This window comes from Nuphar pumila, chromosome 3, assembly GCF_984573655.1.
Source record: "Nuphar pumila chromosome 3, dmNupPumi1.hap1.1, whole genome shotgun sequence".
NCBI classification, from domain to species: domain Eukaryota; kingdom Viridiplantae; phylum Streptophyta; class Magnoliopsida; order Nymphaeales; family Nymphaeaceae; genus Nuphar; species Nuphar pumila.
This window is the reverse complement of record NC_143251.1, coordinates 40,078,418-40,091,532: the sequence shown is the minus strand read 5'-3', so window position 1 is coordinate 40,091,532 and position 13,115 is coordinate 40,078,418. Positions and strand designations below refer to the sequence as shown.

The following is a 13,115-nucleotide window of genomic DNA, read 5'->3' as shown; positions in this document are numbered from 1 at the left end:
CTGACCTTTGACAGGTTTGGGATCCCATAAGTGGGAAGCTAAAGAAAGATCTACAGTATCAAGCTGATGTGAGCCAACTTTTCTTTATTTGACTTGTGGTCTATTTATGTTAATGACTTTTTTCATTTTTGCTAGACAAGTACGTGTTGAATTTCTGACATCTACTGCTTACAGTAACTGAGATATTGCAAACTTTTATGTCATCTGTTTGTGAAAAAGGCCAATAAACGAAAAAGAAAGTTATGGAATGGGTATCTCATTTTTAGTTCAAGAACATGGGCTACAATAATGATTAAAATAAGTTTTTTTTTTTTAATTTTTATTAGACAAAATGGAGGTTTCAATGAAAACAAGACAGGTTAAAAAATGTTCCAAGATGAAGCGATGTTGGTCATAAGTTTAATGAAAATAAAAGCAAATTATTTAAGTGGTGGAAATAGGTTTCTGATCATGTGAACCGATCTAGGGCAAGTCCTGTCCAGCTTGCTTAGTTGGTGAATTTCCCACGTTTCTTCGTTTGGAAAACCTACTGTTTCTTTCAAGCCAAATGATCCACAAACAGAGAAATACACACTATCAGCTGTCATTCTGCCTTTGTTTTCTTCCTGACTTAGCAATGTAGGGATTACTGTTCATAACTTGGAAATTTGAAATACATGCTTTCTGATCTTGAGTTATTCCGTATCTGGAAGGCTTCTATACTCTTCTGTCCTTCCAACTTAAGATCCTGTTGCTTTTGGCTTATGGGTTCTTAATCACTAAGTATTTCTTGATCTTGAATTTTGGTTTACTGTGGTTATTTCTGATCAAAATACTTTTGAGAACTCTTTGTTTTCTGTTTTGAGATGAAAAAAAGAGCATCTTCTTGAAAACAGCTGATGTTCTGTGAGTATACAGGATGCTTTTATGATGCATGATGATGCTGTCCTCTGCGTGGATTTTAGTAGAGACTCAGAGACGCTTGCAACTGGCTCACAAGATGGAAAGATTAAGGTAATTTCTTTTCCAAGTGATTTAAAAGGATACAATATTCTGTTATATTTAGGTTTTCGTACATTGTTCTACATAGTATGATATAGTGCCATTATCTTCAATACACATTTGGTTATCTCCTTATCTTCAATTACATAGGTTGATGTTTTCTACATTTTCTTGTCAAAAGGTTCTGACATTTTAAGTTCTTGGGAACTTGACTTCAAGATGGCTTATTAACAAATGTTTGCTGAGTGTACATCTGTCTTCCATTGGTTCCTGCCTCAATACTTGACAGCATAATCATTTATCGTATGTATGGATGAAGTCACAGTGACCATCATCTTTGAAATTTTGTGAGAGTTTGAGATTTTTTCCAATATCAGGTGAATAAATGTGGAGAAGTCTTCAAATATAATAGCTGTATTGGCAGAGTTGCACAATTATGTCTGTGGTCTCTGTTGAGTCTTATGTACAATGTGTGTATTTCATTTGGTGTGCTACCCCCTCTATGTATTTATGTGTACATTACATTCTTTACAGGTGTATTTTTGTATTTTTTTTAGTAGTGTAGAGTCCATTATTTTTGTCCTGTAGTGGGATATGAGGGATGTCCTCCATATATGGTTGTATTCTTTCTTTTCTCATTTAATGCAGTTTCTCTTTTCATCTTCTTCTTTTCTATCTCTCATGGTTGGAACTCTATTACTTTGATGTGGTATCAGGGCCATATCCCAACCCTAGAGAGAGGTATTTGGTGATCTAGAATGGAAGAGGAGGAATAAACTCCATTCTGGTGCGTCAGGTGCATGCCTCATTTTATGTGTCCCAAGAACAACGTCCGTACATTTATTGCAGTTTGGTTTGATTGAGTTGGGGGCTTTGCGAGCTCTTTATTTTAGATGATTTGTAAATCAGGAATCATTCCGATTGGAGGTATACATTATTTTATACAGTTTTTTTTCTGATTTTTTGAATAGTGACGTGGATAGTATTCAGATTTTAGAAATCGGCTGGTATTGATCTCATCGGGGGTTTTCAATGCTGTAGATTTGCATCATTTGGTTATTTTTTTTGTTAGAAGGCTGTTGATAGCATTCTTGGTGAGAGTTTTGATGTTTTGATTGGGTTTTAAAGAATATTTTGGAGTATATCAAGAGGTAGTAACTGAGTTTTGATATCAGAATCAAGTTTGGGTTGTGAAAATACTTTAATGATGCTGTGATTTGTAGTCTAAGGTCTGTTCCTTATTAACCAACATCTGTTGACTGGTTATGACGAATATTATGAGGCATTTGAGGTGTTTTTGTTGATGTTTTTCATATCGGCTACGTACATGCTTGTGCTGGTGTGAGTTGGTAGTTTTGGCAGCATCTTTGTTCTCTGATTGGTTGTATATGCATCTTGTTTGGTACATATTTTGTTGATGTTTTTCATATTGGCTGAGCACATATGTGTGCTGGTGTGAGTTGGTAGTATCGACAACATAGTGTGTGTGTGCTGTTCTTTGGTTTCATTGCGATCGGTAGCGTAGCGTGTGTGCTGTCTTTTGGTTTCATTGCAGAGAGCATCTTGAAGTTGGTGATATCTTTCTAGTGTTGGGACTATATACTGTATTTGATCCGGTTGTGCTGTGTTTTCTGTTGTGTTGCAAGCCTGTTGATTTGTAGTTGTGATGGAGAATGGAGAATTAATTCAGCTTGACCCATTAAAGTTGGATAGGTCATGTGCATCAGTTTGTCAAAATGGTAGATTCAGTGATAAGTGGATTACTATGTCAGAAGCATCTAGAGGTGGCATGAGATGCCACTATTGCAAAGAAATTGGGCATACAAAGCGATCCTGCCCTGCATTGAAAAAGAAGAGTGGAGGTATTGCAACTCAATCCATTAGACAGAGTCCTAAGGACAAGAATGGGCAAATTGATGATAATGTAAAGATTCAGTATGTGACTTGCCCCTAAGGGGTTCTTTTGAGCATCTCGGTGGGAGTCAGCTACCGATTTTGGAGTGGATTTAACATATGCAACAACAAATTCTCCAATTACAACTCTTAACTCAATCATTCATTGCTGCTCTCTCTTTTGACCTCTTTTCCGTTCCCACTTCCTCTTCTGATTTTGCTTGTGCAGGTATTTTCGGATAGATTTAGGAGCATCATGCCATATGACTATGCATGAGTCTATTTTAGCCAATTGTTAGCCTTGTAATAATATTTTCCATACTGCAGTATGACTATCTAAAGTTGGATCCATTACTCCCAATTCTTGTCTTTAGAGTAAATTAAATATTTCACAAGTTTAACACATCCCTTGCAATGAATCTTATTTCTGTTGGTCAAATTACTAAGCTTAACTGTAATTTTATCTTCTCTCTTGTTGATTGTGTTGTGCAAGATCAATTGTCAGGAGTGATTGAAATTGGTCATAAGAGGGGAAATTTGTATTACTTGAGATGGCTGAATGTGAGCTCATAGAAGAAGTTTGGAGTTAGTCTAGGAGCTATGGTTATGAATGAGTCAGTTTTGTGGCCCTAGAGAATAGGTCATATTTCTCGTTCTAGGTTGCAACATTTGGTATATGTTGGGAGTTTAAGTGAGCCAATGTTGTTTCTGCAAGGCATGTTCAGGATTGTGAAAGTTGTAGGTTGGTGAAAGGTTATGCTTTTTCATTTGGGACTAGAGACAAGGAAGCTGAGTGTGCATTTGATCTTGTTCATTCAGATATGTGGGGTCCCCCATCAGTCTTGTCTAAAGGATGTTCATTGTATTTTATCACATTTATTGATAATTGCATAAGATATACTTGGGTTTCATGAGAAGTAGGAGTGATTTTTTTGAGATATTGAAGAATTTTTGTGCTATGATTGAAACTCAATTTGCAGCTAAGATTAAGACTTTTAGAATTGATTGTGGTGGTGAATATGTTAGCTCTATGTTTGAGGGGTTCTAGCAAGAAAGAGGTATAAATCATAAAAGAACTTGTCCTTATATTTCTGAACAAAATGGAAACATTGAAAGGAAGAATATGCATATTTTGGAGACAACTAGAGCTCTTCTCTTTGATGGTTGTTTGCTGAAAATGTATTGGGTTGATGCTGCACATATGACTATCTATCAGATAAATCATATTCTTTTGGGTGTTCTCAAAGGTATATCTCCTTTTTAGAAATTGTGAAATTGTTCTGAATTATAAAATGATGAAAGTGCTTGGATGCACCTGTTTTGTGCTTTTACCTGATAGATTTAAAGATAAATTATCTCTCAAAACTATTAACTATTTCTTCTTGGGTTTTTCGAATGGGCAAAAAGGCTATAAGTGCTATGATCTGATTGAAAGAAAAGTTTGGATATCTAGAAATGTTGTCTTCCATGAATATACACCTTAATTTAGTCACATTAAGGATAAGGTGGGAGAGGAGACCGATCTGTCCTTCTTGGTGCCATTTCCTGAGAAAGAGGGAGTTGATGGGCGTATGAAGGTTGAGAGGGAGCATGAGGGAGTTGATAGGCATATGGAGATTCAGGGAGAGCAAGTTTCCTTAGGAGGCCATAGGTTTGGAGAAATCTATTCCAGACAACATGAAAATATTGTTGAGATACCCTTCTTGGATCAAGTGGAGGTAGGAAGCCTAGAGGCCAATTTTGATCTAATTCTTTCTTCAGCCGATCCTGAGCATCAAAGTCTAGAGTCATCGTTTGAGCCATCTTCATCTCTTTTACCCTCTCCTCAGGTAGGTCGAAGTTCTAGAGTATCTATTCCTCCCTCTCACTTTGTGTCTTATGAGTCTTTCTCCCTAGATATCGTGCATTCTTAGCCTTGATTCACTCTTATGTTGAGCCAGGGTCTTTGCAGAGGCAATTATTAAATATGAGTGAAACATGCTATGACTGAAGAAATGAATGCTATGAAGAGAATGCATGCATGGGATCTTGTAAAGCCTTCACCAGCCAAGACTGTAGTGGAGAGCAAATGGGTTTATAAGATCAAAACTAAGGAAGATGGGTTAATCAAGAGATATAAGGCAAGATTAGTGGCAAATGACTACAACTAACAATTTGTAATTGATTTTGCAAAAGCTATTGCACCTGTGGCTCATATGATTACCATACGAACCTTGCTTGCAGTAGCTACAGTGAAACAATGGAACCCGTGGCAATTAGATGTGAAGAATGTCTTCTTAAATAGTGATCTGAGGTATATATGGAGTTGCTAAATGGATATTCTAATCCTGAGGGCAGAGTTTGCTGAAGGCTCCTTGAGCATCGTTCAAAAAATTTGGTACTGCTATCAGATCTCATGGTTTCAAGCAAAGTACCATGATCTAGCCTTGTTTGTGGCATCTTCTTCTCAAGGGAAGTACATATTACTCTTGTATGTTAATTAAATGATCATTAAGAAGGTAGATGATACCAGAGTTACCGGAAGCGCGCTTCGGAAGTGCGAAACGTCGCGCTTCCGAAGCGTGAGGGGGAAGCGTCCCCCCCTTTTTGGGAAGCGCGCTTCCCTTTTATGGGAAGCACATTTCTCTTTTATGGAAAACATGCTTCCCATTTATGGGAAGCGCGCTTCCCCCACGCTTCCCCATTTTTTTTGCTTCCCCCTCGCTTCCGGTTCGCTTCCTAGGTTGCTTCCGGTTCGCTTCCTAGGTTGCTTCCGAGACAGTTTGGAATTTTCTTCTAAGTGGTCCCACGCTTCCCCGCTTCCTAAATTTTTGAAAGTGCCTCGCTTCCCGCTCCCGCTTCCTCGACTGGTAACTCTGGATGATACTAAGAAAAAGTTAGCCAATATTTTTTAGATGAATGATCTAAGAAATTTGAAATATTCTCTTGGCTTAGAGATTGCATACTCAAAGAGAGGGCTTTACTTGTTCCAACATGAGTATGCAACTGATTTGGTTGTGAAGGCAAGATTAGTGGATGATTAAAAAAAGGTTAGTTCTTCTATGAAAGCTAATGTCAAGTTGAGAGGGGTGGAGCTAGATGATCCAGTGGTGTGTATAGGCAGTTAGTTGGGAGATTAATATATTTGATTATATCTAGATCAGATATCATTTATGAGCTCCCCCAGGACAATTCATCTTGCTGTGGTACTTAAGATTGTTAGATATGTGAGAGACACCATGTACTATAGGATGTTTTTTCATTATCCTCCTTCACAGATGTGAGAGCCTTTTGTGATGCTGATTCTGGAGGCTCTACCCGGGATCGTCTCTCTGCTACTGGTTTTTGTATTTTTGTTGGAAGCTCACTAATCTGATGAAGAAGCAACAAAAAGTTGCCTTATCTACAATTGAAGCTGAATACGAGCAATGGCACAGGTTACTGCTGAGATTATTTGTATAAGGTGGTTATTGGGAGAGTTGAGAGTTCCTATCGATGGTCACACCTCTTTATATTGTAACAATATGAGTGTAATTTATATTGCAAAGAATTCAAAATTTCATGAAAGGACTAAACAAATTGAGATAGTTTGTTACTTTACAAGGATGGCCTATGAAGATGGAGTCATTTCTATTGAGCATGTAGGCTCTAAGGATCAGATTGCAGATGTGTTTACCCAGAGTTTTGCTCCTTCGCACTTTAGCACATTCCTTTCCAAACTTAGGATGATTCCTCTTGCATCACCTCAAGTTTGAGGGGGAGTGTTGAGTCTTATGTGCAACAATATGTGTTACATTTTAATATGTGTATTACATTTTGTGTGATACCCACTGTATGTATTTATGTGTACATTACATTCTTTACAGGGGTATTTTTGTACTTCTTTTAGTAGTGTAGAGTCAACTGTTTTTGTCCTGTAGTGGGTTAGGAGGGACCTCCATGTATGGTTGTTTTATATTCTCAATGAAGTTTCTCTTCTCGTATGCTTCTTTACTATCTCTCTCATGGTTGGAACTCTATTACTTTGATAGTCTCCATTGGTGGGGATCCCCCTAGCTTGCCTAGCAAAAATAAGAAAAATGGTAAAATAAAGGAATAAAATGCAGCTAAATTCTAGTGATTAAAAGCCTTGCATGGTTTTGAGATTCTTGCTATATTTGTCATTAATGTTAAGGCAGATGCAGCTTCTAGTAACTGCCAAAGAGAAAATAAAAGAGATTTGCATCTCTGTGAAGTGGGAAATTTTGTATAAAATTCTCAGTGTTGCACTTTCTCAGATGAGCCCTCATTTGGTACTGATTTGTGCCAAAATGTATCGGTTTTCTCTTCATGGGCTGTTTATGAGGCTTGCTGTTAAATTCAATGATTGGCATAATATTGTTATAGCTGTCTTTGTAAAGTCTAGAAAATGAGCTTTCATTGAGGAACAATTAGCTTATAAACCTACTCTCTTTGATAGACAATGGTCTTGTGTTTGATTCTAGGACCTTGATATCCAATAGAGTTTACTTTTGATTGATAAGCACTGGCGACTATGTTGAATAACCAATTAAGAACCAAAGTTCGTGTGTGGACATGAATGATGTTACACGGACTGGAGATACATAAGGCAAAAAAATATCATGTCTGCATTGGAGCATGTTCCAAACATGTTATTAAGAGTAAAAATTATCATATTCATTTTTTGTGAACATCTCAGGGATAGTTCTACCGTTGGTACTCCATGGAAACACACATTTATAAAGTTCAAAAGAGAAAGAAGAACAAAGATGGAACACCTTTAAAAGATGCACTGTTAAAGCGTTGGTCCACTTAGCTGGCAACATATTAAGCTTTTTTTGTTTGTCATATGCAGAGTTTCTGGGGCTGATCTGTTCAGAGGCTAAGAATCTGTTAGCTTTTCCACTTTTTTCATCAATAATAGTCTAGCTACCTGTAGTGTTTGTTCATCTGACTAACAAAGTACATCTTTATGAACAGTTTTTAAGAGAGTACGCTTGTTCATCATGGCTTGTGTTGTATATGCCGTCGTTTCATCATCGTTTTCTGAAGTATTTTTTTGTTCATTTAAGGTGGTTTCTCAATTCACATTTCCCTAAAACTGCATTTTCTTTTATGTTGGTGAGAAATCATCAATTTTTTGGATTGCTGAGAGGTGCAATGTTGACTGTGCCTCTTTCAGCGCCCTCGGTGTAAAACTCCATTGGTACTCCCTTCCGCTCACCAGGAAGTGTTACCCTTGTGCTTCAGCTTGTCATTGGGACACACCCCTGGGTTTTGAACTTGATATGTCTCTTCATCTCAGGACAAATCAAGCCACCGCCAGCCAGGTGTGCGGAGCCCAGCTGGGATAATATTGCATGGATGGCTATCTAATTTTTCCAATGTGTTTTCTATTATATTTTTCTAATTTCTAAATCCAGAGGTAAGTGTCAAAGATTTATTATGTACACTTTTCTATTGATATGATATTATTTTACATATTTCCTTTATTTTCTCCTTTCCAGGTGTGGCGCTTAAGGACTGGGCAGTGCTTGCGACGACTTGAACATGCACATTCTCAGGGTGTCACTAGCCTTTCATTCTCTAGAGATGGAAGCCAGCTTCTTAGTGCTTCCTTTGATAGTACTGCAAGGTCATCTAAAAAGCTAAATCTGGAAGTCAATTTTGTCCGTCCATGTTCTGGACTCCTTTAGTATCCTCCACAATAAATGGATAATGTGCTGTTTGATCTTACGATTACTACTCTAGTAGTCTTAGAGCATGCATCTCCAGTTACTGCTGAAAAAGAAAAGAGAGGAAGACCCAATCACTATTGATCTGTTTTGACTTGAGGAATAGGTAATTACCATTTCTCTTATCAATGAAGCTGTATCTTTGTAACGCCCCAAAATCGTGGACTTGAACCTTTTATGAAAAAGGTTGAAAGCTTTGAAATCAATCATTTATCAGAGTTTAACATAGAAGTTCAACGAAAGATCAGGTTCAAAACGGCAAGTCCCTAGATTTTGGGTGCATTACAACACAAAAGCAGACTACCCCTTACAAACCGATGTGCAATCCAAATATATAAATATATATTTGATTGAAATGAAATGAAGAACCAAGTTTTGGTAATACAGTTTTAGAAATCCAGAGTTTAAATCAGAAGAGATGCTTTCAAGAAACTTCATACCACATCTATCAAAAGTATCCCCAGGAGCGCAACGTCAGGAAAGGGCATTGCCTTGAATGCATCGCGTCATCGTGCCATCACAAGCTGTATAACCTGTTCACCACCTGCCCATGAAATGGGTTAGTCTCACAACAGACTAGTAGGGGTGCAAAGGACAAAAAAGAACAAAAGTTGCAATAAGTAAATGCTAGCTCAAGCAGGAACAAGCAAGACTAGCAAATCTAACCAAAGTACTGTAGAGTAAGCAATGCTCTAGTAAGGCAAACAACTACGTACAAGAGCAATAAGGTTTATAGTGCTAAACAAACAACTATAACAATCCCACAGATATAATACGTGAAGAGTAACTAACTCTATCCACCAGTCAAGCAAAGCAATTGCATAAGACAAGTATTCATAACAACACTTGTAATACATACAAGTACCATTATATGGTTCAGTCTATCAGCCAATAGCTATGATAAGCAATCATGCGGTAGCAGCTATATCACAAAAGGTGATAACTAGCATAACGTTATTAGTATAAGTGATTGACTAGTATGAGAAGCTAGTCATTACTTAGCAGAACTGCGCAAGCAGTTTAACCAACAAGGGTAACGCCTTGACAGGCGTACCTAGCTCAACGAGTAACATACCGAACTACCGAGCTAACAAGCAAGCAAACAATGCACGTCACAACATGCATATCCCATGATCATGTGTATACGTTATATCTTGTCTCATTATTTAGCAGGCCGTTGTGGGTACGCACAAGGCAAAAACGTAGAAACAACCAAGATCGATTCGGGGGTCCATTATGCTATGTATTTTATTATACCCCGAATGACTGATTGAGTCCGCTTCCTAAGGGGTCGATCTGTGACCAAGAGAGTAAATCCCCAAAGGCAAACAAAGGCCCAATGGATGCGCATCCGAACTTCTGCAGAAGTGGCCTAAAGGATTTCCCCTAACCTCCGATGACTGGGGAAGGTCGGATCTTTGATCGAGATTGCCATTAATGACTGTCCATCGGAGTTTTGTACCATCCATCATCTCTCTTGATGAACCGTCCCGAATGAGCACGACGAAGAGTTTCTTAACCGCCGTCCCATTCTACATGCTCTGGTCTTTCAACCCAATCGAGCATCTTGCCTGTGAAGGCGCATGATTATTATTTAGGTGAGTTATACGCGCCATTGCGCGTCCGAGGCAAACAACACTTCTCATCCTACTCACCGCAGTATGCATCGTACCTATTCAAATGTATAATCACGATGAAAGGGGTCAATCCATAGTGAGGGTAGAAACATCACTCTTGTGATCTCAAACACATGCCATTGCATGTTCGAGGCAAACACAGACCTCTCATCCTACTCATCGTAGTACGCAACGTACCTGTTTAAAAGTACAACCACGATGAGAGGGGCATGGATCTCTCGCAGGAAATCCCAACACTTCTGCTTTACAGAAGCCCGCAGTGAACTCATTCCAGTTCCAACTGATCGTGCTCGGGTCCTTTAGACAATCGCAAGCATTCTGCCTATTAGGCAAAATCAACATATCAGGATTTAGCTTAATGTGTCAATACACGCTTAGAGGTTACTATAGACCTTTCGTCCTGCTCTTCGTAGTCCAAACATATCGTACGTAACTAAGGGTACAACTACAAGAGGAGGAACATGGATCCCTCGTAAGAGATCCAACAATACCTTCACGGAGGAAGGAAGGCACTACATTCTTGGTTGAACCAGAAAGCCTAGAAATTGGGTCTCGCATCAGCGACGAGGTAACGCCGATCTAGCGATGGCGCAAGTACCTCGCTAGGATCCCCGTCCTACTCATGCAAGGGCTTCTAAACAAGGCTATCTGAGTCGTATCAGATAGGTGAACTAAGGTTGTAACACACCTATCCCAAATACATCGGTTTGAGAGATTCAGTTGCTATCTCTGCTTTACAAAGCTATACATCCTTGAAAGTAGGTTCGTACCTAAGACCATCATCTTTGGAGAACCGAAGTGCATAAGTGTGTGTTGTGACCTTTAAGACAAGTGAAACGATATACACTATACACTCGAAGCTACATTCAGGAAGTGCAAGCGGACAAGGGGCAAACCCGTGCACATACCAATACAATGGCAAATCAAGAGGCAAGACTCGATGTGCGAAGCTGCACCGCGATGGTAGAACGCTAGAACTGCACACGAGGTATGAGGTCATACCTCGATCATCGTAACGCACAAGCAGGCAACTACGTAAGTAACTCATGAGGTATATAATCCTATACTGACTACACAAGTGTAAAGGACGACTCGCGAGGTATAGGGTTGCACATCAATTAAACGATAAGCGTAAGCAAGAAAAGAAGCATACGACAAAGATAAGAATACATGCACGAAAAGAAGCATACAACCTCTGACAAAGAAGATAGGAAAATCGACATATATGTGAATAATAATACATATACATTAATCTATTAAAATCGACAATACATATTCATTGATCTAAAAATATTTCTTCTTGTAAGAACTTAGAGAGAAACCCGTACCTTGATCATAGCTTAGAAAAAGACCGAAAAAGTTTATAGATGTATAGAAAACTGAAAATTTTCTTCTTCTCTTTCCTTTCTTTCTTCCTTCTTTCTTTTCTCTTTCTTTCTTTTCTCTCTCCTCACACGATTTTGGGGTTTATTCTTTTTTTTTCTCACTTTAACTCTCTCTTTTTCTAGAACACGAGTTCTAGAGAGAGGGAGAGACTAATCCCTCTTTATATTATTTGGTTAATATTTTATCTTTATTTATTTATATTAAATTTATCTTAATCTAGAAGGGATGACATCCCTTCTAAAGTTCTTTAGAGAGTAGGGTTCTACTCAACATAGAACTCTACCTCTTCTAGATAATATCCCTTTTAATTAATATTTTTATTTAATTATCTTATTAATGATTTTATTTAATAATCTATAGAATATTCTAGAGGGTGTCGCCCCCCTCTGGAAGACCTTTAGGTAGAACTCTACCTCATCCTCTTTTAATTAAAGGTGATTTTAAAGTTTTAAATTGGCCATGGATGAATTTTGGATCTAGACTTGGATCCAAGATCCAAAACTATATGGATTTAGACATGGATCCAAGATCCAAATCTATATGAATCTTACCTGGATCAGATCCTAGTCAATATGGATCCTAGACTGTGTCCAAATCCATATTAACTTGGATCTAACTAGAGAAGATCTAGTCCAATCCAATCCAGAAAAAGTAAAAAATAGTGGCGGGTCATTTTTGAAAAATATGATTTTCGGGCCACCCGTAATCTGATTTTCGGGCCAACGCAATCAGTATTTCGAGACACATCTAATGGTGTACATACATGATTTTTGGCTCCAAATTTTGCCTGAATTTTGCTCAAATTTAAAGGTTAAAAACAAAAATTTTCTCAAACTATAATTGGCTCAACTAGGTATTGTCAGTGGACTCTGGGCTATGCCTAGACCCAATTGATGTCACCTATAAAATAAGATATTTTCTCATGATTTATCATTTTAATTAAATATATAATTAAAAATTATATTTTTTGAATTTAAAAATCATGAAAAATACGTGATATATATATATATATATAGCCGTGTGTCCCCGTGCCCTCATTTTTTGAAATTTCCATGTCGTACCCTCCATATCCGCACCTCTACCCGTACCCATGTGACATAGATTTATCCTCATACCCACACTTTTAGAAATTTCCGTGTTGTACCCTATGTACCTACACCCACACCTGTACCCATATCTATCTGACATAAAGCCGTACCATAGACCATTCACCACTCTGTTCTTGTGTTAGCTGCTGCTTGTTCCCAAACCATCCTAGATGGCGTCAGTTCTTACTAAAGTTTTATTTGGTTATTATGCTTGAATGATCTAAATGGATGCTAATTATTTGGCAGAATTCATGGGCTCAAGTCTGGGAAGATGTTGAAAGAATTTCGAGGCCACACATCATATGTGAATGATGCTATTTTTAGCAATGATGGCAGCCGTGTTATTACGGCCTCCAGTGACTGTACAGTTAAAGTGGGTTAAGTGCTTCCATACTATCTGCACATTCTGTTATTGG

The 13,115-nt window shown here is 38.1% G+C and overlaps 1 protein-coding gene across 1 annotated transcript in view; it reads left to right on the top strand.

Moving 5' to 3' along the window:
- Positions 1-13,115, top strand: part of LOC149842662 (suppressor of mec-8 and unc-52 protein homolog 1-like) — a 76,444-nt gene that overhangs the window by 40,926 nt on the left and 22,403 nt on the right. Inside the window, exons 8-11 of the mRNA XM_090001535.1 lie at positions 15-68; positions 898-993; positions 8,361-8,488; positions 12,946-13,072. Coding sequence (XP_089857661.1) covers positions 15-68; positions 898-993; positions 8,361-8,488; positions 12,946-13,072 — 405 coding nt within the window. The remainder of the gene's footprint in view (positions 1-14; positions 69-897; positions 994-8,360; positions 8,489-12,945; positions 13,073-13,115) is intronic.